The 23,016-nt window shown below is 45.2% G+C and overlaps 2 protein-coding genes across 5 annotated transcripts in view; one reads left to right on the forward strand and one right to left on the reverse strand.

Moving 5' to 3' along the window:
* Positions 1-9,339, forward strand: part of LOC146207515 (solute carrier family 12 member 8) — a 55,511-nt gene extending 46,172 nt beyond the window's left edge. The window contains exons 8-15 of the mRNA XM_084588191.1: positions 421-508; positions 566-712; positions 1,574-1,843; positions 7,115-7,328; positions 7,982-8,064; positions 8,139-8,256; positions 8,670-8,727; positions 9,162-9,339. Of these exons, the coding sequence (XP_084444317.1) occupies positions 421-508; positions 566-712; positions 1,574-1,843; positions 7,115-7,328; positions 7,982-8,064; positions 8,139-8,256; positions 8,670-8,727; positions 9,162-9,339 (1,156 nt within the window). The remainder of the gene's footprint in view (positions 1-420; positions 509-565; positions 713-1,573; positions 1,844-7,114; positions 7,329-7,981; positions 8,065-8,138; positions 8,257-8,669; positions 8,728-9,161) is intronic.
* Ars2 (arsenic resistance protein 2) overlaps positions 8,386-23,016 on the reverse strand; it is a 54,444-nt gene continuing 39,813 nt past the window's right edge. For 2 of the 4 annotated variants that reach the window (XM_084588186.1, XM_084588162.1), the window contains 4 exons: positions 19,421-19,574; positions 17,281-17,482; positions 13,658-13,721; positions 8,386-10,851 (listed from right to left, as the gene is read on the reverse strand). In XM_084588186.1, coding sequence (XP_084444312.1) covers positions 10,776-10,851; positions 13,658-13,721; positions 17,281-17,482; positions 19,421-19,574 — 496 coding nt within the window. In that variant the 3' untranslated portion in view covers positions 8,386-10,775. Of the gene's footprint in view, positions 10,852-11,512; positions 11,763-13,657; positions 13,722-17,280; positions 17,483-19,420; positions 19,575-23,016 lie in introns of those variants that run through there. The other 2 variants (XM_084588179.1, XM_084588170.1) reach the window with 2 other exon arrangements.

Below are 23,016 nucleotides of genomic sequence, written 5' to 3' on the forward strand. Positions count from 1 at the left end.
CAAAACCTGATCCACGAATTCGTTCCTCAAATATTTTGAAAGTTTGTATTACTTTAGAAATCAGAAAAGGCCAGTGTTATTATTACACGAGCCATTTCAGCGGGACTAAGTTAGCACCCCATAGTTATTTTAGCCCCAGTAAATCGAGCTAAAACAGAGTTTTTGCTTGATGTGTATAGTGTAGACCACAAACAGTGCCGTTTTGGTAGTTGTATATCATCTTAGTAGGGTCACGAAGAGTCGGACACGACTTAACTGAATATCATCTTAGCCTCCCCCCCCCCCCCCCCCTCCTCACGCCGCATCAATGAAAGGCACTGTCCAGGTGCAGTGACATGGTCTGGAACTAAAGCCGATCATGAATGTTGCACTTTACTGCCGCGTACTTATCGTGTCGTATCGCACACATATGTTCCGCAGTCTCTTCCTGTACCTGGTGTTTGTCCTTGGCCTAGGCAGCACGTGCCAGCGCTGGGCGCTCACGTCCGACTACCTCATCGCCGAAAAGGTAATCATGCTGTAACCAGAAATATTGGGAGGGATACATGAGGGCGGTTTTTCGCAGGCCTCTGCCATTGGAGTTATGGTGCTGTCCGGCCTGTACATCTCCTCCATGTCTGCCTGCTTGGGAGCTCTGTATCTGACCCCTCGCATTCTGCAGAACATGGCGAACGATGGAATTCTGCCCTTCAGCAAACAGCTGAGCATCGGAGTAAGAACCTCTCCATAAATATTTCGAAAACAGCCGCTGCACCGTCAGAAAACTCTGGCATGCAGTTCTGTTAGTTCACGTAATCTCTATTCGCTCAAAGCAGCGCGAAATGGTGAATTAGCCTTTTGTGTTTTAAAGCAACACGCGGTTCTGCACATCATATATGTGTAGTCATGAACAAAACTTTGTTGGGACACGCATTTGCAGATAAAAATAAATCCCGAGTTCCCTCAGAGAGTCATCCGGTACCTGCTCTAGCTGATGGAGCATGCATCCTTCCTGATACTGCTATACATTTGATCTGCCTAGTCATGCATAATTTCTTTTTTCCTAGTCTGCGTTCAGCAAGCCTACACACTGTTGTACTATCGGCAGCAAAAATTTTCAGAACCCGAGTGGGTGGAAAATTTTTCATTCGATGAAGTCACATAACCCGCTGTTTCAAAGAACGCACGTGTGTGGTCTATCCGTGGCAACATGGAGCGCTATGCAGACCTTTCGTTTTGCGAAGGCGCATTCCGCAAACTTTTGTTTTTTTGCTGATAGTACATACATTTTACTTTGTTATATCAAGGTGTAAAAGGATTTCTATAAGCGCTTTTGACATGCACTGTTGCTTTCTTTATATCCGTTACATCGTCATAAGCCTTTCCGTTATAACGAGGCCAGTTCACGCATACCGTTCTAATCTTCGCAGCTGTTACACGTCAGATTCGTCTGTCAGATACCTCATATAAGACTAGAAGTTCAAGCATCAGTGAACTTATCAACAGACATCCTGCACATTTCTGCACTAGAATACAGTAAAGTATTCTGGCACGCTATAACCGAGCCCTTCGCCCGCAATGGCGCCATCCGCAGAAGGGTCCCAACAAGGTTCCTGTGGTAGCTCTGGTGCTCTTCGCGCTCGTCACCTTCCTGTTCATCCTGGCGGGCCAGGTGAACACACTGGCGCCGCTAGTCACCATTCCGTTCCTGCTGACGTACGCGTGCGTCGAGTACGCCTACTTCTCCATGGCCATGACGTACGACATCCAGCGCAGGCGCAACGAACGCTTCCGCCAGCAGGCGGCCATCATCCGGGCGCAGTCGGCGGACAAGGCCAGCTACGGTGCGCTCGGCGACGCCAAGGTGCGGCTTCTTACCAGCCTTTTTCGTTCACGCTGAGAACCCCAATTCAAATATTTGTCGGTCTAATATGCAGTTTTGTGTAGTCTTGATAGCAATAGTCGTTTACTATCCTGGTCGTCTTTCTCAGGAAAGACATGCGTCTCTCATGGCTTTAAGCCGACCAGTATAAGTTGTGGCCAAATTGGCTGCGTGTCGGGACACTGATATCAAACTGTGCATCGGCGTCACGGAAAAGTATCATGCTGGGCTACCGCGACCATTGAATGGTGCAGTAGATCCCGGAAATATCAAACTTGAAGATCGCGAAATTGTTCGATACAGAGACAATTCGATATATAGCATATGCCCGACAGATTACCTTCTCTGTAATCTAGACTCATGCATACGGTGTATCCAGGCTAGCGTCGCGCTCGAGGTGCACGCGCGCGCACCCATTCGTCGAGCGTAACTTAGAGCCTGGCGTTGAAAAGAGGGGCGCACCTGTACGTGCCGTTCCATGGGCGCGAGCACGAGCTCTCAGTATTTCATAGGAATAGATCAGGGTGATAGAGCTCGCGTCTTGCGCTGCGTCACAAGTGTCTCGTTGGGGTTGACATCAAAGCAATTGCAGACGATGCTTCGGGAAAAGCTACTGCTGGTCATAAGAAGTGTATAACTCTATTACTGGTACAATATAAACGTAACAAAACTCGGCTCAAATCTACGCGAGAGCCGCCGCAAGCCTTCGGTCAGCAAGACTGGCTTCACCGCACAAAAAATGCACCGAACCTTGGCTCCCCCGCATGGCAGCAGCGTTGCGTTGAAAACAATCATGCCATACCGGAAGCCACCTTCAATCGGATTTAATGTTCACTTTGCCCAGCGGTTTTACAGCGTTAACGCTGCAACAGGCGGCCAAGGTTGCGCAGCCGACTAGGTTCACTCCCGAAAAGTAAGCATCTGGCACCATCAGGAAAGCTCCACTTTGCATGAGCCCGGCGTAGAGTTCGATAAAAGCGAACATCACTCGTATACTTTTACATGGGATTCTCAAAGGAGTAGTCTGAGAATTCGATATAAGCAATAATTCGATATATACAGGATCGACTTCTTTCCATCGCTGCCATCACCGCGCAGACCACGTGATCCCCCCCCCCCCCCCCCCCGCTGCAATACAGTCGCAATATAACTGCAATGTAATCGCTGGTATACAGTTTTAACTCACTACAGCACTTCAGCCAGCATATCCGTCAAGAGCAACTGTGAGGAGGACATATCAGCAGTATAATACTGCATTTTTCATGTCTCACGTGACCTCAATACCAACTACACACCAAGCCATCATTCGAACCGATACATGATCCGTCAGTTGTGTTATGTCCCGTATCTTCAAACATAACTCACAATGTAGACATCACAGGTGCAAATGGATTTATTCCCCAACTGATACAGGATAGGCGCAGCCTATTTGCCGGCCTGGAGTTCTGAACCGGGCGGCGTTTTCGGCCATTCGGATTAAATTAGCCTTATTTGAATCACGGGGTTCGAGCTTAGCAGTAGAGGCTCCCGAATGTCCTCTGTTCTAGCCTTCTGAGCAAGACCATACCATATGAATAAGGTCAGCTTTATCCCGACATAGTTTGTATCTGAGAAAGGGGTACCACTGGCTAAGCTTATTCGGACTCTGAAACGTCCGTTTGTAAGTGCCTCCAGACGATTTCTTGGCTCTTAGTGTCCTATCTGTAGCTAGAATTCTTCCCTGTTCAGCCGACTGCGCTGAGAATTTATTTGCAACTTTACAGCCTGTTCCTGCTCAGACTGTTTTGAGGTCTCATGGGCTCCTTTATTAATGCGAAAACATTAATAGGTTATGTTTTGTAGCCAAAATCCGGATGTGTCCGCAAAAACTGAAGCCAGAACTGTGTGCGCGAAAAAAGAAGTCAGATGCTGCGCCTTTCCTTCCCTGTAAACCATTTTACAGATAAAGTGTAAGCCTATGCAAACCATACCCCAGTTTCAGCCTATAGCTCCTTTCACTTATGGCACGGCGCGGTTCAGGTGTCCACCGTGAGACAGATACTGCGCCTGTTTTCCTGTAAACCAATTACTATTGCTAAAGCATTAGTAGGCTATGTTGTGTCCGCAAAATATATCAAAATGTGTCGCTGACCGGGAGTGAAGGTTTGAAGAAGTCCGAATATCGAGTCATTATAATGACTCATTAATTAATGAATATAGTGTTTAATAATCACTATAGTGATTAACAACAATGATAACAAATTAAAAAAATAAAATAAAAAAACAAATAAAAGTTTTAACACGGAACCAGAAATATAAAATAAGAACATTAAAAAGCTAAAACAAAAACTACAAAAAGTCACGGCAGCGATAATGCTTTCGCATTCTACCAATGCAGTTTCTGCAGTGACCTCTAAGCTCTTGCCTGGAACTGGGCGGAAGTGAACTGGTGCCCAAATATGGATTATTCTGTCATCCTGAGCTATTTCCAGCATTATCTTTGTTTGCGGAGAGACCCTTCCTTCTCTTCAGAGTTATCTACAGTCATTTTTTTAATCGTTTATGAACGTAGCCAGTCCCTACTATCGCACCTGTAATGGCCACCGGCCCCGCCGGGGTGGCGCAGTGGTTACGGCCCTCGACTGCTGTTCCCGAGGGTGCGGAATCGAATTTCAGCCTCAGCGGCCGCTTTTCGATGGAGGCGAAAAGGCGCCCGCATGCTGTGCGATGCCAGTGCACTTTAAAGAACCCCACGTGGTCGAAATTTCCGGAGTCCTCCATTACGGCGTCTCTCATAGCCCGTCGATTTGGGGCACCCTATAAACCAAACCAAACCAGCAATGGATGCCTCTTCAGCCGTGGCAGCTACGCTCGGCCTGATCAAGCCGCTTACTCTTATTGCTGACTTATTAACATATGCTTGTCCTCGGCGGCGGTGCAATAGATCAAGTCCTGTCTTCCTTGAAATTTCTTTTGGAGCATTTTCGCTTTTTTTTTATTCTTTCGTGATATTCCGGATGCATGTTCCGTGATGGCGGGGGGATTTTGTCGCTCGACTTCCATTGGGACATCGGTCTTGCGATCCCCTTTACTTTCATATGGGTTGCCCAGTCTTAGAAGCCCCGTCGGAGACTTTGTCTTTGGTATTGGGCGATATTGTTGAACACTACATCTTCCATCGTATTGGGCACCCCCAGTCTGAGTGCCGTCTTTATGCTCTGCCTGATATTCCTACAATTTTAGCCTTCTTGCAGTTATTACGCTTGGGGCTCGCCTGGGTATCGCAACACTGCACCAGTTATTACATGCGGGGCTCGCATGCTAATCCAACCGCTGACGCCCGTTGTTACATGCGGGTCGCGGCCCCATCGGTAGCGTTGGCCTGGCAGCTCCGTGGCTCGGCGAACGGCATTAACGGTCCCAACAAAGACGAGGCGTCTTCTAACAAAACAACCTTTACTACAACATCATGAAGGAACGGGCAGAGAAGCTGACCCGGAGAGAATACAGACACTCTCACACAGCTGGTGTCTAGCGTCGTCTCTATGGCGCCTCCAAAGTAGTCTCTCCCGCAGCGGAGTCTGCTGCCAGTTCAGACAAGACGAGACGACTCAATCGCAGGTGGCGCGACCGCATCTCCTTTACCTCCTGCAGACGGGCGAGGGCGACGCACTCTCCCTCGAGCGCCGGGCTTGGCCAGCGTTTGCACACACACGCACACACATTTGGCGCGTGGCATGGACATGCTGAGACGCGCCCGCGGGAGGAAGCGTTGGGCAGAGCACTGTAGTTGGGCGGCCGACCGGACGGCGCCGAAATGGCCGAAACGCTCGCTGCCTTGCCCGTTGCAACGCGGTGGCCGCGTCAGCTGTCACACTTGTCGGTGGTGAAATGTAACACAGTTCACTAAGTGTAGGTATACGAGACAGCGCAAGCGGTCCTCTGATCACGAAGGCTTGTTCGAGTCGAGATTAGTTTCCTCATACCAAACTTACGGTTAGCGGTACATCTAAACCATCTTTTGTTGAGCACAGCCTTGTTTCCGTGATACTGCTTCTCCGTGACGACTAATTTCCCGTAGCAATATACCCAAAATCCTAATCTTGATCACTCCGAGGATGGATATTTTTAGTTCGATTCTTGATTGCCCTTTGTCCAATCTGTGTGGCGGCTATGGCTGGCACATGAGCATCCGACTTTCGGGAAATTTAACATCACAGCGGTCTCAAACTGGGCTCCGTAAGCTCACTGACAGCCCCTCTTCACACACACACACACACACACACACACACACACACACACACACACACACACACACACACACACACACACACACACACACACACACACACACACACACACACACACATTTCCGTCTGTCCCACATCTTGCTAGGCTTGCGGACCAGGCAGCTTATCCTAGGCGGTTCCCATTTCCGCGCCGTCGGCGTAGGTGTCGTCAGCTGCAGACCGCCTTGGCATCGTGCCAAAACTTCACGATGCTAAGACACGCCAGAAACATGGTACACGGCAGGAACCTGGTCTGTCCCACAGCTTGCGGACCAGGCAGCTTATCCTAGGTGGCTCCCATTTTCGCGCCGTCAGCCTAGGTGTCGTCCGCTGAAGACCTTGTCTTGGCACTGTGCCAAAACTGCACGATGTTAAGACGCCAGAAACCTGATACACAGCAGGAGCCTGGTGCACGGCAGAGTACCAGGTTGCTCCGTCATTACTGAGACCATGGCTAGGACGCCGACGAAAAGGTGTCATGGAGCACAAGGTGACTCGAGTTGAGGTTCGTGCATGCGGCGAACGAGTGAAGGTATGGATCGCACAGCCGAACCAGAAACAAAAACGTGCGGGTTACACCGGGCGCTTCGATGGCGTTGCCAGCGCCAGGACAAACTTCTGCCGCCCACGGGCCAATTTACGCCAAACATCAGTGTCTGCCGAAACAGAACAACAGGCCAATCACCCCCGCCGCCACAGCAGAGTGCGGAAGATAAGCAACGAAAGCCAGGCGAGCAGTCAAGCGATTCTGGGCGCAGCCCTGCCAGTCAAGCCATGTTAGTCTTGAGACCCTTTCGACTAGTTTTATGCATTCTTGTTTGGATTTAGAGGTATGAGAATGAGTCAGAAGTGGGCATTTAATAAAAAGCTAATTGCCAAAAACAAGTCTACAAAATTCGCCTCTGGTTTTTAGGCTCTGAAAATGGGCAGTGCACGGACGTAACAAGGTCATAGAAATATACACAAGATTTGTCGCTTGATGCAGGTTCCAACCAGCGACCTCGACCAGCTGTTTCCAGAACGTGTCCATGACAAGACAGCCATGCCGCGTGACCACAGCAGTGTAACTACTACAGAATCACCGGTAACTTCGCCAGACGAGCACAGCTCCATACGAAGTGCGGAGAGCAGAGATTCAAACGTTGACCAACCTAGGGACCAGCAATCCATGACTGACAAGACTCACCTACTGTCCAAAGGTCAGGGATTGACACAAACTATGCACATTGTCAGTGCTGGTGCAACTGTGCTCTCGATGTGTGCAAATTTTCCTTGTTCTTGAAATGGTAATATAAATGCCATCAGCGCCAGAAAAAGTTCCACCATGTTGGGGGTTTAAGAGTTAGAAAATGCACATACATCCAGCATTTGCCAGTGAGGGAATTTTTGTGTCCAAAACAATTACCTACTATAATCAGTGTAAGGCATTTACAGCAAAAGTACCTTGAAGGCAGTGCAAGTACCTTCAATAATTAGGTATTAGAGATAAAAATAATGCTCAAAGTACAGGCACCATCTTTGCCAAAAATAGCCATTACCCTTCCAGCTCCAAGTTTCCGTAGGGTACTGTAGGGTAAGGTGCAGCAGCTATGGCAATCGCAGCCGATCACACAGCAACATCTTATGTGTGGACTTGGTGCGTAGTGAAATCACTCCAGAACACAATTGGAGGATGTAGCTAGAAAGAAAAGGACTCAGCAGAGCTTTCTGCTGTTCACAGTAACTTATGCTCATTTCTTTTTTTATGTCTATGAGAAACATAGTTTTTTAAAGTGATGATAATATTACAAGCCATTGAAAAAATCTGCACTTTTGAAAACCTTAACTGCTGGCTCTACTATGCTTATTTCAGGCCGAGGCCCTTGGCCCGAAATATCCAAGAAATCGAACACCTGGTACGCAAAGCTCTGCAATCGCTGGGTTGCAGTGCTTGGGGTAAGTCACCACACAGCTAGGAGTGAGAGCATGTGTCCCAACCTGACACTTTACCTCCTCCTTGCTGTCCACAGATATTCATAAAACTGGCAATTATGTTCCTGGTGCAATGGGGATATGCATTGGCATCCATCTTTCTGCTAGCGTTTCTTTGGTTCTGCATCGGAAGGACCAAGCCAGGTGCCTTCCCAGGTATATATGCTTGACTACCTCATGTTCACACGCTGTTGCCTAGCAGCACAAGCTTTGCAAGAAGCACTGCTTCTAACAGTGCAGAATTTTTTTAACTTTCAACACCAGGAAAACAAACACTACGAGGCATTTAATTCATAAACTCTGTATTTGGCTTTTCAACCTTGTAACACTGTCTTTTGGACAAGTACACACATTTCAGCCAATCATAGTGCAAAATCAAGGAGAAAAAAAATTAGAAAAAAAGATGAACTCAATCACCACTGTGCAACTCGCAAGTGCCTGTCATAAAAATAAAATAAAGTGCGAGACCCGAGACATATTTGCAGACCAACTTCTACTAGAATCAAGCTGCACAGCGCACTGCACACCATGACAAGTCTTTAAATTGTTTTTCTGCGCTATTTTTACAGGAGTCACAGAGTTCAAGCTGTTCCCATGGCTGCGGAATTTATTCTTACGGTGCATAGGGTGAGTGTCCTCTTCAACAGGTTACAACAAGAAATGACAGCAATGATAAGCCCTATAATACCATGTCTAAATTTACAAAACGATTTGTGAAGCGTTTTGTTAAGTTTTTCCATGCCTCCAATCAGTTAACCTTTACGTCTGTTATCGCACATATTTGGCATGCTTTCTGTACTCACAACAGCTTGACATATGGCATCGTCACAAAAGAAGCGACAACACAGGCAAAAATGAAGCTGCATAATGACGGTGCTTTATGTCACTATACACAGCTTGGTTATGTGTTACCCCAGTCACGAGATAATACACACGCGCCTAAGCATTTTCACTGCAAACAATGATGTAGCGAACATGTTCTATTGTGCTTGCCACCCAAAAGAGCGCCTCAAAGATGTGTGATAATGTCTGTACCTTGGCCTTTCTGTTCTTCCATGTAGGAAAAAGCCAGCAGACTATGAGCAGATAGTGGTAGCTCCCGCATGTCCCGGTGTCTCAACAATGGAGTCCCAGCTGAATGACGAGAACGCAGATTACGCATCACGCCACCGTTACCATCACTCTACCACCCTGCAAGCATCATCCCCCTTCCAGCAACACTGCGACGACAGTGAGTGAAACGTGAAGGTCTCAGGCGCAGTGGAAGCCCAAAGAAGCTGCCAAAGGTCACGTTCGTGCCAGCAAACCTTACTACCATCAGTTCCCAAGGGCAAGATCTCAAGGTGACAAGAACTGACTGAAGTTTGACCTTTGATCGTCATTCCTGGTTACAAATGAATGTTTAGCTCAATACTGAAGGCATTTCACACATTAACCGCACTGGAACTGTCGTGGATGGTCATCAGTCCGCTGACCTGCTTGTGGTAAACCTGTGCCCACGGGATGCTGATGGGTGCTTCTTCAATTACCACATAAGAAGCGAAGTGCGCAAATGAGCCTGCAAACCCTTATGTATGTTAACATATTTCGACCACTATAATCGAATGAAGTAAATGGAGCCAGGCAAACTTCATTGCGAGATGTCCTTTATGGTCCGTTTAATGTGTGCAAGCTCTTCAAGAATTACTGTAATGCTGCAATGCATGAACAGTCTGTTGTCCTCTCTGAAACTTTAGACCAATGTAGGCCATATTTTCCTAATGCTTTTAAAAGTGGAATAAGAAAGGCAGAAATCCACCAAAGCATCTGTGGCATGGTAGCCATTCATTTTATGGTGCACATCAGTGGGACAATCGAGAGTAGCTAAACTTGCTGCTTATCCTGTTGCCTAGGGAGATTGCTATTTTTGCTCCCTCTACTTTGTAGGGTACCAGGATAGCCGATGCAATCCAGCAAGAAACAAGAATCAGGACACCGATTTGTGAATTAAAACTATCAAATGTGTCATTTACGACAGATTCCTGTACTAAAGACAAGAGTAACGTTTCTACTCATGTATAATGCACCTCAGCGCCCACAAAGTGTCAAAGTTTCCGTGTGTATGTGAGTGTAATGTGTGTCTCCAAAATGGAAGGGTCCTTTCCTGGTGTGAAAACTGCAACAGCTTCATGTGAAGAAAAAGTGAGATGTACAATAAATTATGGTTATGTTGACAATTGTTTTTGAAAATATATTCTTTGGCGTTCAGAAACACTTTATGGTAACACAACAATACAACCCAACCAAACCTGTCAGCCAACTGCGAGCAGCTTCAAGCTGAAGAGATTACCCACTCCAACGCTGGTGGCTATAGACACAGCCTTCGTAACACTATCAACACTGATTACATTTAGATAGGCCATTTAACTAACATTCTGTCTTGTGCCAGAGCAATTACACGAACAATCAGCGACAATAACAATAGCGATATCAGGGTACATATCAATTAATAATGCTCACTTAGCTTTTTACGGGTCATTGGTGGACTTAATGCCCTGAAACAATGTCAACAATAAATGTGATGAACAGAGCATAAGTAGGTCAACTTCTCGATCGACTAAACATAACATAACTACACTTTGGCTGCTTGCCAATTCGTCGAAACGTAAAGTCAATGAATGAAAGAGTGCTATCATTTACAGACACTCCATGTCAGTGGGAGCGTCAAGGTCTCTGTAGGTGATGAGGTTTCTCGGTTCTCCACGCAGACTTCTGAAACAAAAACATGTGGGTGTCAAATATTCCTCCGCGGCAGCCATCTTCAGACAGTGAAGCCAGGGAGTTGAGAAGGGTGGCAGGAAAGTTGCAGCCACAGCCAAGTAGAAGAGCATTTTTTTTTTTCTCCAGACAGTAAAGAGGCAGTGGCCAATTTTGCACTGCTAAAGATTTACAATTCCAGTACAAGGCACATGCATGCACAACCTAACCCCCTTGGTATAACCATGGGCTACACACTTTGCTAGCACATCCAGTTACATTGTTTAAACCTCGAACTATCTTGGCACTTCCTTAGTAGTGGCTGCGGTGATGTATGTAAGCGCAAGCCTCCCATTATTCAAGCCAAGCACATTCAAAAGAAGACTGGACAATGAACCCAAAACACATGAAACACAAGCAATGCTTCAAGCCGGGAAAGCATGCATGGTGTTCAAATGGATGCTGTAATGCTATGTAGTCGGTGCCTATGGAAGTGTGATGCTGCCAGGTGCAAGTTTGAGGAAAGAAAGGTATGTTTACAAAAGGTATTTGCTTTCTCTTTTATTGACAGTGAAGACATTTGATAATGGTTGACACACGGATGACAACACACACACCTAGCGATGGGGTTAAGAAGTGAACAGTGTTGCAACACACTGAACTTGAAGTACCGATGAAAAAAAAAAAAAAGGGACTAAAACAAATCGCATTCTCACGCAAAGCACCAGTCACCAAATGAGATGAAGTTATTACACTGAGTTAATAAAAAATGGCTAAGAACAGGTGAGGTGAAATGGGTCAAGAGAGTGCTGCCGCTAAAGGCAGCTTCTCTCCCCATCTTTTTCTCCTCCCTCTAAAAGAGTTCCAAGTCCTGTGGCTCATCAAGATCATGATATCCAATCACTTCCCGGGGGTCTGAGCGGAAGCTGAAAAAAAGAAACCGAGAACTTGTCCGTTTTCTCTCGCTTTGCATTCTCTCTCCTGGCTCTTCACCGGGCTGCGGTGCACTCTTCACAAAGCACAACTAGCACAGCGAAAAATGGCGGGCTCCAAGAGTTAGGCAAGCCTTGCTTGTAGAAACAAGAGCCTAAGTGCTACAAGCCAAGCCAAAATTGAGAACAATGCCATCCAGATGTACTCTTTGTTACATACAGTCCCGATGCTCTGTCGTGTTGGACAGTAAAGCCTCGTTGATGTGTTTTTAAAGAATGCGGGAAAAAACTAATTATCCAGGAAAACATATGATCTTAACTGTCTGACGCTATAAAATTTAACAGTGGAATGAGGCACTGAGACTTTCATTGCATAAAGTGTTGATTAGCACATAGACAAAATATGAACAGGCCTTTTTTACCTCTTGCAGAATTCAGTCCGTATTTGCATTGCCCTAAGCGCGGAAGAGATTTAGTAACAAATCCGGCTTGTAGAAGGAAACGACGAGCCAAGATCGCTTCTCTGGTTGCTTCCAGATGCTTCGCCCCACCACCTTAACACCGATGATATGTGGAGAAGCCATCGCGATGGCGTACAGTCGCAGTGCTTTCTTTTATGCTGCGTCCCTCAGACCCGTACCGCTCATACGAGAGCGAATAGTAGTTATCAAATGCTTCACCCTATGCCCCTAAGACCCCGCAAAGAAGCCACCTTGTTTCTCCTCATGGTCATGTTTAAGCGGTATCAGGCACCTAGTATGTTGGCTCGTAAGCTTTCTCTGATGCTTCTCCCCTTTGCATCTCGGCACTGCAGGAAAGCAACTGCAGTGGGTAAGCGCCACTGATCAGTTTTTCATGCCGCAAGCACTTGTTAGCATGTGTCCGGTTGATCGCAAAACATACTACACGATCACAATTTGTCAAACTTTCGAATGTAGTAACCAGGAAAGTGTATTATCCGGGAACATATTACCCGGGAGAAAAATAGCTAACTTTATGGGAGATTTTGAGCGTACGAAACGGGAAATCGCATGAACCAGGAACATATCAACGAGGTTTTACTGTATGTGACTCAGTGTCAATTAAATGTAAAAACTACACCGCCTCGCATTCATCTAAGCTAAAGCAACTTTTTTTTTACGGTCTCGACACTTCATTACACATCTCAGTAACTGTGCATGTCAAGAAAGGTGAGCCGTACTGTTGCCTCTTACACTGATTTATCTACCATATCAAATATAACAATCTCAAACTTTAGCTCAGTGTTTCCTACTAGAGCATGGCTAGAATTGTGCCTGCTTATATCAAACCTGACCAGTATGAATAAAGGAGCAAATGACCATTACTACCTATCCAAGCAGGAAAGCTACAAAGCTTTCTCAGAACCTGTAGTAGGAGAAATTTTGAAAAATAAAGAACCAGTGAAGTTGTGGCATTTGTGCACGCTGATGATTATGCAAAATAAGCTGAGGAGCTTTTACTCTGATAATCACTTAACTTTATGCCTGCATTTATACTAAGCAAGTGCTATAAGTGTGTGACTGTATTTTTCCATGCACACAAAAAAAATTATTTCTGCAAGGAGTATCAAACAGTTAAATCCTCAAAGCAAAGGGAACAATATTTTTGATCATGTTCCAGTATCTCCTTAATGTTGACATTTTTTTTCAAGCATTACTTTCGAAATGTATGAGCAGTTAAAGTACCACAAAGACAACTTCTCTTCACAATGCAGCTGAAACACAAAGCCCATTGGGTAACAAAGGTGAATCTCTGAATGATAACACCAGACCACAGCCACAGTCTCCCCAAGAAAAAACAAACAAAGTGCTAAAAACTGACCTTCCGAAGCCAGCTAGGGCAACAAAAGAGAAATGTCGGCAACTCACCGCCCATAATTGTTTCTTTTGAATCCAGCCCGGTACACGTCTGGGAAGTTGCGGCCACCAAATCCTGCAGCAACAAACCAACCTTGTTCAGGCATTTGATTGCGACAGAGGCACTGACCTTCATAAAATTCCCCTTCCTTGCTACAGTTTTCCATCCAATTTTTCACTGCAACTCTTTCACCCAATATAGCAGAAGCCCTTTTTACTAAAACCAGTCGAAACTCACCATCTAAATTTAAAATCTCAATATTATGCAGGCACAAAGGTGCACACACGTGCTTGCTCACATACTGGTTGATGCAGAGCAAGGTTCAGGCTAAACCTTTGTGACACTAAAAACAGGACAAAAAATTTGGTACAGCCATACTCAGTGGTTTAGCACATCAATCAGCATTAGGTGACAGACAGCCTCGCATGCAGCTCTGCTGCAACAGCAATAGCGAAGCGATTACTCGATGCCAACACTTGCTGGATGTACACACCGAGCACTGGTGCGATTTTGTCAAAGGCTTTTGGCAACACTGTGAGGTACTGCCATCAATGGAGGGATGGCGCTGCCTGTCTTTCTTCGTGTTGCAGCAGTGCTGCTGTAGCTGCAACTTGGCTGTCCTGCGTGCATCACATGGCGAACCTCCGAGTAAGCGCCATAAATTAACAGTGTAGAGGTAGCCTCGACAAAGCCGAGCTTTTGTGTGACTGTTTAAAAAGAACCCCCCTTATGACTAGGGGTTTGGAAGAAGAGGCACACTTATGGAGTGGGTGAGGGCCCCTCACTTAGTTCTACTGCCTTTCCGGGCCATGTTAGACAAGCAACCTACATGGAGGTAGTGTGGCGCCACAAAAGTTTAGCGCCAAGCACCAGAAATATTTTAACAGCCTTAGAGTTTTGCCGTATAGCAGCAGCACAACTCCTCAGAGTTCAATCGTGATTGAAAATCTCGAAGGCTATCGACTCAATCGTCTTTGAAAATGACCGTGTGACAGGGGTATAAGACTAGAGCGAAAGCGACGGCGGCACTCCCATGTAAACCCTCTCCACTCCTTTGCCAATCGTGTTCGCAGCCATAACGGTACTTCTCAAATACTACATGAATGGATGGATGGATGGAATATAGGAGTATCCCATTTGAAACGGGTGGTAGCAGTTGCTATCATGTTTTTTTTCCTTATATCTTAATTATTGTTTTAGATCGGTTAACTATTTAAACTATTTCATTATATTTATTGAATTTTTTTTTCTACATTACTAACATTATGTTACTTTTCTGCTGCCACCAATCTTCCAATCATTTTTGCTAGCTTCCACCGCAGGTTCATTCACCCAGCCACTGGTATCTCTAAACCCTATGACCTCAGGAAGTCACTGCGCCTGCATCGATACCATCACATTCGAGTATAAGATGGTTAATTGTTTGTGGATTTACCACATACTGCACATGCGTCATTTTCATGGTTAAATTTCTTTTTCTAGCGGTATGTTCTAAGACACCCTGATCTAGCTTCAAAAAGTACAGCACTGCCTCTTGAGTTATCAAAGAAAGCTTCTTTCCTGATCTGCCTTTTCCATGTTCGATATAGTTCCACACTCTGTTTCTTTTCCATCGAATTTATCCAATTTTTACCTTCTGTGTTTTTCACCTGTTGCTTAACGCTCTTTATTTCTTCGTCCTTGTGACCAGCACACTTACTGGTTAGTTTCCTAGTTCTTTTCCTCCATTGTGAGTCAACGCTTTTTAGGTATAGGTATTTAAATACTTTAGCTGCCCACCTGTTACTGTCTAATTTCCTCAGGCGTTCCTCATATGATATTTTACTCTGAGCTTCCCATACTTCGAAAGATGCCCAGCCCATATCTCCCTGTACCGCCTAATTTGTGGTTCTGCCGTGGGCACTCAGTGCTAATCGTCCGATGGCTCTCCCGATTTATTTCTAATGTCGATTGTACTTCTGCTTTTAGGCACAAAACCGCATTTCCTAAAGTAAGACCGGGCACCATAATTCCTTTCCAAATACCACTCAACACCCGATACCTGTTGTATCCCCACAATGCCCTATGCTTCATTATCCTGGCATTTCTTCGCCCTTTTGCCCTAAGTGATTGCTCATGCTTTTCAATGTATGCCACTCCTTCTTTTACCCATACCCCGAAATATTTATATTCTGCCACTCTGAGTATTTCATGGCCTTGTATTTTAAGACCCTGATCAGTTGAGCCGTTTGCCCTCTAGTTCTAGGTACAGCAGACGAAACGATACGAAACTATCGTAGGTATGCTTTCATTAGCCTTTAATCACTTAAATTTTACAACTGTAAGAACATTTTTTTATGAACTTTAATGCGTTACAAATCTACTTTTTAGTTGTTTTTTTTTGTGCGAGTAAAATAAAGCAAAAATAATTAATAGGAGTACTATCATGGCGCTTGCTTTACCCCCCCCCCCGGTCAACACCTTCGAGGGCAGATCTCTGGTGGAGCAAGACGCTTCCGCCCGCATCGCTGTTTCGATCTTCAAGAGCCTTTCTATTTTTTTTTCGCTCCAGGCATCGAAAAAGACGCAGTTGCTAATACCTTATGTGACGGAGTGCTCCCACCTTCCCCCAAGAATGGCTCCATGTATCCATCGCTTCTATACTCATTTTCTCTTGCCTCACTGGCTGTCCCAGGAGACCACACTTTAAACCTTAGGAGAAGCAGCTCATGCTGCAAAGTTTGAGTGTTGTATGGGTCGGCCAACAAATGTTGAACTAGCCCATACGCTTGCGCAACCAGCACAAGGAGGACACTTTGTTCCAAAAGAAACATGACAGAACTTGCAAAATGCAAAGGTCTGACTCTATTAAGGTTTAACAGACGTCCTCAATGCTCGTAGCATTGCTGACATCATATACCAACGGCAGTAATCCTCTTCAGGTCCATGGAAAGCCTGCTGTCGACATCACATGCAGAAAGGCACCCTCAGTACTTTCCCTGGTATCAATATCTGATGCGCTTTCTCATGATCTTAAACTCACGTGCTGCTCTGTGCACTCTTTTAAAAGCTTGCTTAAATGCTGCTAAGAGCGGTCATCAACGTTTGCGTGTGCTGTAGCAAGAGTTTTACGATGAAAGTTCACTCTGCTGAAAACCTTTTGAAAACAGGCACTCAGGTTACTGGTGCAGTAAAGCTGCTCTTGCCCCAAAGCAAGAGCCGACAAATGGCCCATACGAGTCGCAGCGGGCGTGAACAGACATGCAGCCCTCTGGTGTGGTCCTGCAACACCTTGGGGTCAGCCTCCCAGGCAGCCCTCTGCTAAAGCACCTGAGCAGGCTGATGCAATCCAGCAACATCATTGAGTCAGCAACCCTAGATAGGGCATGCTGGAATACTTCCCGCAGGTATAAAAGCAAGCGCGGACATCAATGCAGCCAGTAGGTCTTGGCCAATCATCAGCGAGAAAATGCAATGTCACCCCCATGCTAAACACCTGAGCTATGGTACTGCGTGGTACAAGCAGGACAACCTGACAGGTTAGGTCGTGGGGAACAAGTGAGAAAGGGGCATGTAATTGAATGTTCGTGGAACGCTGATCCAAAAGCCCCAACCTTGAGGCACTTCACGCCGCAAGGAGCCAAAGCATCCATACCAGGGAATCCTCCAGGGTGACCTCTGCCAAAGCCAAATGGAGGTGGTGGTGGGAACCCGCCATGGAAAGGGCCCATCATTCCATGCCCTTCAGGACCACCCCCCATTCCGCCACGGCCTACAACAGGGCCGCCCCTGTTGGCAGGATGTTCAGGCAGTTGTGGCCGCTTGGGGTCCAGGAGGTAGTTGTTGAAGTACTCCACCTGCGCGTGTAGAAGCGCCCTCCATTCCATGAAAACAGTCGCTGAGTCAAGCAGTGGGGCCCTAGTGTGCCCAGGCCTTCCGGTTTCTTAGAAGTATGATGGCCATGTGACAGCCCACGTTTCTCAAGGCTTTAGTCCGGGGCATCAGCAGCAGCTTCACTGCATGGCTCAGAAACTGTTCTAGCCACACGAGAAAAGGACTTGTGATCAAACGGAAAATATCTTTGTCAAGAAGTAGGCGCAGAAAAAAAGCACATTCATAATGTCCCCATGCTGGCTTGTGCCCCAAAGAACTACACTGCCCTGGTAAGTAGAGAGAACCCTTTCTTCAGCTTGCTCAGTTAGACAAGTCAGCTCTTGGGCTTTCACTGCCAAACGCACAGAGCACGGCTAGAGCCTATTACTGCACAAATAACACCAGATCTGAAGTAGCAAAAGCTTGTGAGTGCTTGCCATCATAATAGCTCATCATTGCATTACTGTTGTCACTGGTGGTGGCCCATGAGAGCAATGCCGAGTCGATGCATTCGCTGTGACATGCTTGAAGATTCCCCTGCCCCGGCTTTCTCCTCGCACGACAACCTCATTCCAATAACCGACTTCAGAGCTAATTCACATGGTTATATATAAGGTGCTGACATACAGTCAAACCTTCTTACTAAGAACACCACATTCAGGAATTTTTCAAATTAACAAATCTGTTGAAAACCCCCAACAGATTTATATTTTCAACTGGAAGTTATTTCAGAACTACGAATTTCCGTATAGTGCATATTTCAGAACAACATACCTAATTAATTTTTTTTCTTCTATAATCAAGGAGCATCGGTATTACGAATTCGGCTAAAATTACAGTGCAGCAACCCTCATGTGAGACGGAAACTGCCGTTTCTGTGTGTATGCCCCGTGGGCAGTAGCTATAATAATCACCATATCTATTGCCAACTCCTGCCGCCACCAAAAAGCTGTAGTTTGAGATACAGTAGCCAGCAGGCCTTTATTTTTCTCTCTGTGTTGAGCTTTGTTCGCTAGTTCGTCCATCGTGCCATTCGCGCGTGCGGTCAGGTATTTTTTTGTTGCAAATATTTTTACAAGTTCATCCAAGGTCCAACAGTGAGTGCTACCAGCAATGGTGCCAAGACAAAGCAAAAGCAGTTTTCTGCTGAAGGCAAAAATGGCCATTTTGCAAGAAACTGATGCAAGGAAACAGCAAATTGGCCTCTGCAGGCAGCTTGGCATTGCCCCATCAACCGTCGTGATCATTTTGAAAAACCGAAGTAAGATCAAACTTCACTGAACACTGAAGATGAGGTCATATCAAAATCTGATGTCTACTGCGCATGAACAAAGTCCGCACTTTCATCACTCAGTGCAATGACATGTTGCGCAAAGTAAAAGGTGTAGTGTGCAGTAGTACGTGTAGCGTGTGGCAGAATAAAATAACAGAGTTCTTCAAATAGAGCGGTTTGAAGTTCGTGCAACATTTTTATATGAGATTTTGCTTGCGTACAGACCTGTTTACAGGAAAAATAAGTTATTATCACACCTAGTTTAGGCCACTCGCTTATAACTGCATTTTTTTTATTACAACGATAATTCAAAATAATGAACGGTTTTTAATACTCCTGTGTGATTCGTTATACTGAGCTTTGACTGTAGTCTAGAGCCAACGAAACTCAAAATCTGAGGTGCACTGGAGTTTGGACAAGCAAAAGGCATGAAAAGCAATTATGAACATAAAGATAACGGCTTTACACAGCACAGGATCCATGGGCAATGCAAGAAAGAACTCCAACAAAGAAAAAAGAATAGAAATCAAAAACACCTCGAATTAAAAGCAGATTTACGAAATGAGGAAATGCCATGTAACCAGACAGCCAAGACCCAAAAATCAACAAGAACAGGTATAACAAACACGTGAAAAGCCAAGCTCCTGACCTCTTTGCGCACTTCGTCCACCTTCTCGGCGTGCTTGTTGAAAATGTGCTTGCGGACAAACTCGGGGCCCTTGAACTTCTTGCCCGAGAGCGGGCAAAGCCACTTGTCCTTGGAAAGCTCCTGTGTGTTGGCTGCCACAAATTTTTCAACCTCCCTGAAGTATGCATTTTAGTCAAGGAAACAGACTGAGACATATGTTCCACATGAAGCGATAAATAACATTGTGCCTTGTTTCATAGAGGCAAGGAATCAATGTGCAAAGTGTGTATCTTACAGTGAAAAGAAGTGGCCAAGCTCTGCATCTAAGGTGGCAATAGTCATCAAACACCATTCTTGTGCTCTGTACAGTAAAAACTGAAGCGCAGTATGAGGTTTGTTTATTTCAGAATGCCAAGATTCAAAATGTCAAAGCAAGTGCAGCCCAAATGCGCAGTTCCAATTTCGCTACTACAGTAAAACCTCTTCACAAGAGACACTCAAGGAACCCAAAAAAAGATGTCTCTTGTAACCAAAAATTCTTACCAACTCCTATGGGTGGCAGTTTAGATTTCCTTATCTAAATTATGTTCCATATCAGTGTCCTGTTTTGTTGCCATATGTCAGGAACCAAGAAGAAGTGCCTCCTCTTGACTGGGAAATCAAAATGTCCCCTATGTTCCAGCCACTGTCATCACATTCCTGTGTGACTGAAACAACAGGGACATTTTGATTTCCCAGTCCCGAGGAGGCCCTCCTTCTTGGTTCCAGACATATTGCAAAAAAAAAAAACACAGATATGAAACAGAATTTAGATAAGGAAATCTAAACTGCCACACATGCAAGTTCGTACGAGTCAGTTGCATTGCATGAGCACCCCTGGTTTATTTGAGTCTCTTCTAAATAGTGGAGAATTTACTCCACGGACCTGCAAAAGTTGTCCTTGGTAACAGAGTGTCTCTTGTAACCATGTCTTTTGTATGCAATTGTTAGCATGGCAAGAATAGGAAAACCAACCAAACCATCTTCATGTGTCTTATAACCGAGTGTCTCTTGTATCAGGCTTCAAGCAAGATGTGGTGCCATCTAGCAAAGGTGTCAGTTGGCTGCTTCAGTCTCAACGCTGACCTCATTATAGCCTCACTATCGAAAGCAAGATTTTTGTACCCCTCACAGTGTTGTGAATGCGAAAATCAGTGCTCATATGGTTTTAAAAGGAAAGCAATTGCAGCTGCTGGAAGCATTGTAACACCATCAATACCCCTATATGGACTGGATTAGGCTGGGAGAGCCTGCAGTTGCATGCGGTGGACAGCTTACCATATTTACTTGAATGTGATATTTTTATTTTACCAAAGGTAGAAAGGAAATGTTACCTCGTATTTACTTGTTCATTTTACTACTTATTTTGCCGGACGTATGCGATCGACTTGCTCTTTCGAAATTGCTCACTCCAACTTGGCGGTGAACCAGTACACGAACCATGGGCCGCAACTACGAGGACGAAGTGATAACCGAATTACAAACAGGGGGAAAAAAAAAAGGAAGTGCAGACAAGCCAGCAAAGGTCAGCACCAGCCAATGTTGGTCCCAGCGATGAGAGGTCAGAATCGATCAATAGGAGTGCAGCTAGCCAATCGGTCTATGACAGATTTGTGATTGTTTTTGAGATGTGATTGGAGAGTCATTCGGCCCCTGTAGCCTTGCTGAGGTCACTTGCCATCCAGCGTGAAACAAAAGCTACAGTGTGACCAAACGCATCTATCTAGCTGTAATACTGGGTGGCATGACATCCATTTTTCAGCGCCTGGATGTTTGCTCGAACAAACCTTTCAAGGATCACATGCGACAGTTACACTGGGAATGAATTGGATGCGGATCAAACCCACCTGCAGGCAGGCTGAAATGCCCAAGTGCATCTACTGTTGCCCAGTGTGTTTCGGCAACCTGGCATGTATGGGATGTCTCATGTTTAAGTCTACTGCGCATTTAAGAAATTCTTTATTTCAAATGCTCTCGATAGAAGCGAGGACAACCTGCTGTTGAAGGCAGCCAGTAACAAAGAACAGTGTAGCTGTGATGATGACAGTGACTATGACAACAATGGCAGTGAGAATGAAAATGCTTAGGAATGCCTGTTTTGCCAGTACTATTTCCAGTAAAATTCTATTCCAGAGTAGTGCAGTGTCAGCTGCTCGCGTCACATTCCAGTTCTTTGAGTTTGTCACGTGCCCAGTCTACCTTTGTGTCACAACTTTTTTTTAATTTTTCTCGTTTCATACCCAAAAAGCCGACCCTCAGGTTACAATCGCAGTCATGTTACATTCGAGTAATATGACAAATACAGTAAATTGACATATACAGCCACACTCTATACTTAGATCGCAAATGCTTGGGCCAGCCTTCCAGAGGACCTTGTCTGCCATACTTTCAAGAAATGCGAAATATTGAATTAAAAAATATCGAAAGAGACTCTAGAGGGCAGCGCACCTCCCTAAAGCGCGAAATGAAGTGTGAAAATGTTTATGATGAGCTTTGCTCACTCACTTATTACCCTTTTCCAGTTTTTGCTATCCCCCTATTCGCCTCACATTAGTCTATCCCCGATATATTGAACTCTGAAGGGGACTGCAAAATAACTCGACTCTCCAGCGTTTAAAACAGGGCGGAAGATCAGTTTATCTGTTACACAAAAGCCTGAATATGGTGCACCCACACTAAGCAGCATGCTTCCTGTATATGACGACTGCCTACCGCCATACTCGCTAGAGCTCACTGGGCGTCGCTAGGCCTAACTCACTTCTCTTTCAAAGCTGTAACGAATCTTTCAGAGCAGCAACCATCAATCATAAGAGATCTAACCCCGTTACCGGCACATTATAAATGCAATTAACATTAAGGGGGGACATGGGTCTTGAGCAAAATTTTCTTAATATTTGTCCTGTCAGTATGAAATTTGCAGGGTTTATGTAAATTCTTGTGCTGGTTTCAAATATGTTGTTAGTTTTCTTCTACATAAATTTGCTGAGTAGTTACAGCAACTTTGCTGTTCCAGACTTGCGGGAAGCTTGTAAAAATATCTACAGAAGGGAAATTGCTAAAATGCACATGGATCTGTTCCTGAATGTCTAAGGAACACAATAAAGCAAGTTTTGCGCTCCTGCCTTACTACAAGCCAAAGTTATGGAAGTTTTAAGTTTCAGCTTCACAAGTGCAACCACCCCCTTTCTACATCTTCTTATGTTTAAAAATTTTTCATGCAGTTGAGACCTTGTATAATAGCTTTATTGTGTTCCTTTAACACTCACGAGCCAGTAAAAAAAAAATCATTACAATCTAACGAGTAGGAGAGTCACAATGCCACCCGCAAAATAGAAGGGTAGGCAAAATTTTCATTTTGAGAAAAATGGAAAAAACGAATTGCAATGTCAAACACTAATTTAATCAAACAAAAACTGTAGAAATGCAGGCCACTGTGGCCTAGAAGGCTCCTGGACAGTAATCTGCATTGGGTTTGCCCTTCTGCTTTCGTTTTGCTGCAGTCTGAAAAGCTGCAGAGGAAGCACGCTTCCTCTCTGTTCTCAGACATTCACTGGTGCAATGCACACGTTTACAATTTA

Source organism: Amblyomma maculatum, chromosome 1 (genome assembly GCF_055883805.1).
Source record: "Amblyomma maculatum isolate TAMU_Amacu chromosome 1, ASM5588380v1, whole genome shotgun sequence".
Classification (NCBI taxonomy): Eukaryota; Metazoa; Arthropoda; class Arachnida; order Ixodida; family Ixodidae; genus Amblyomma; species Amblyomma maculatum.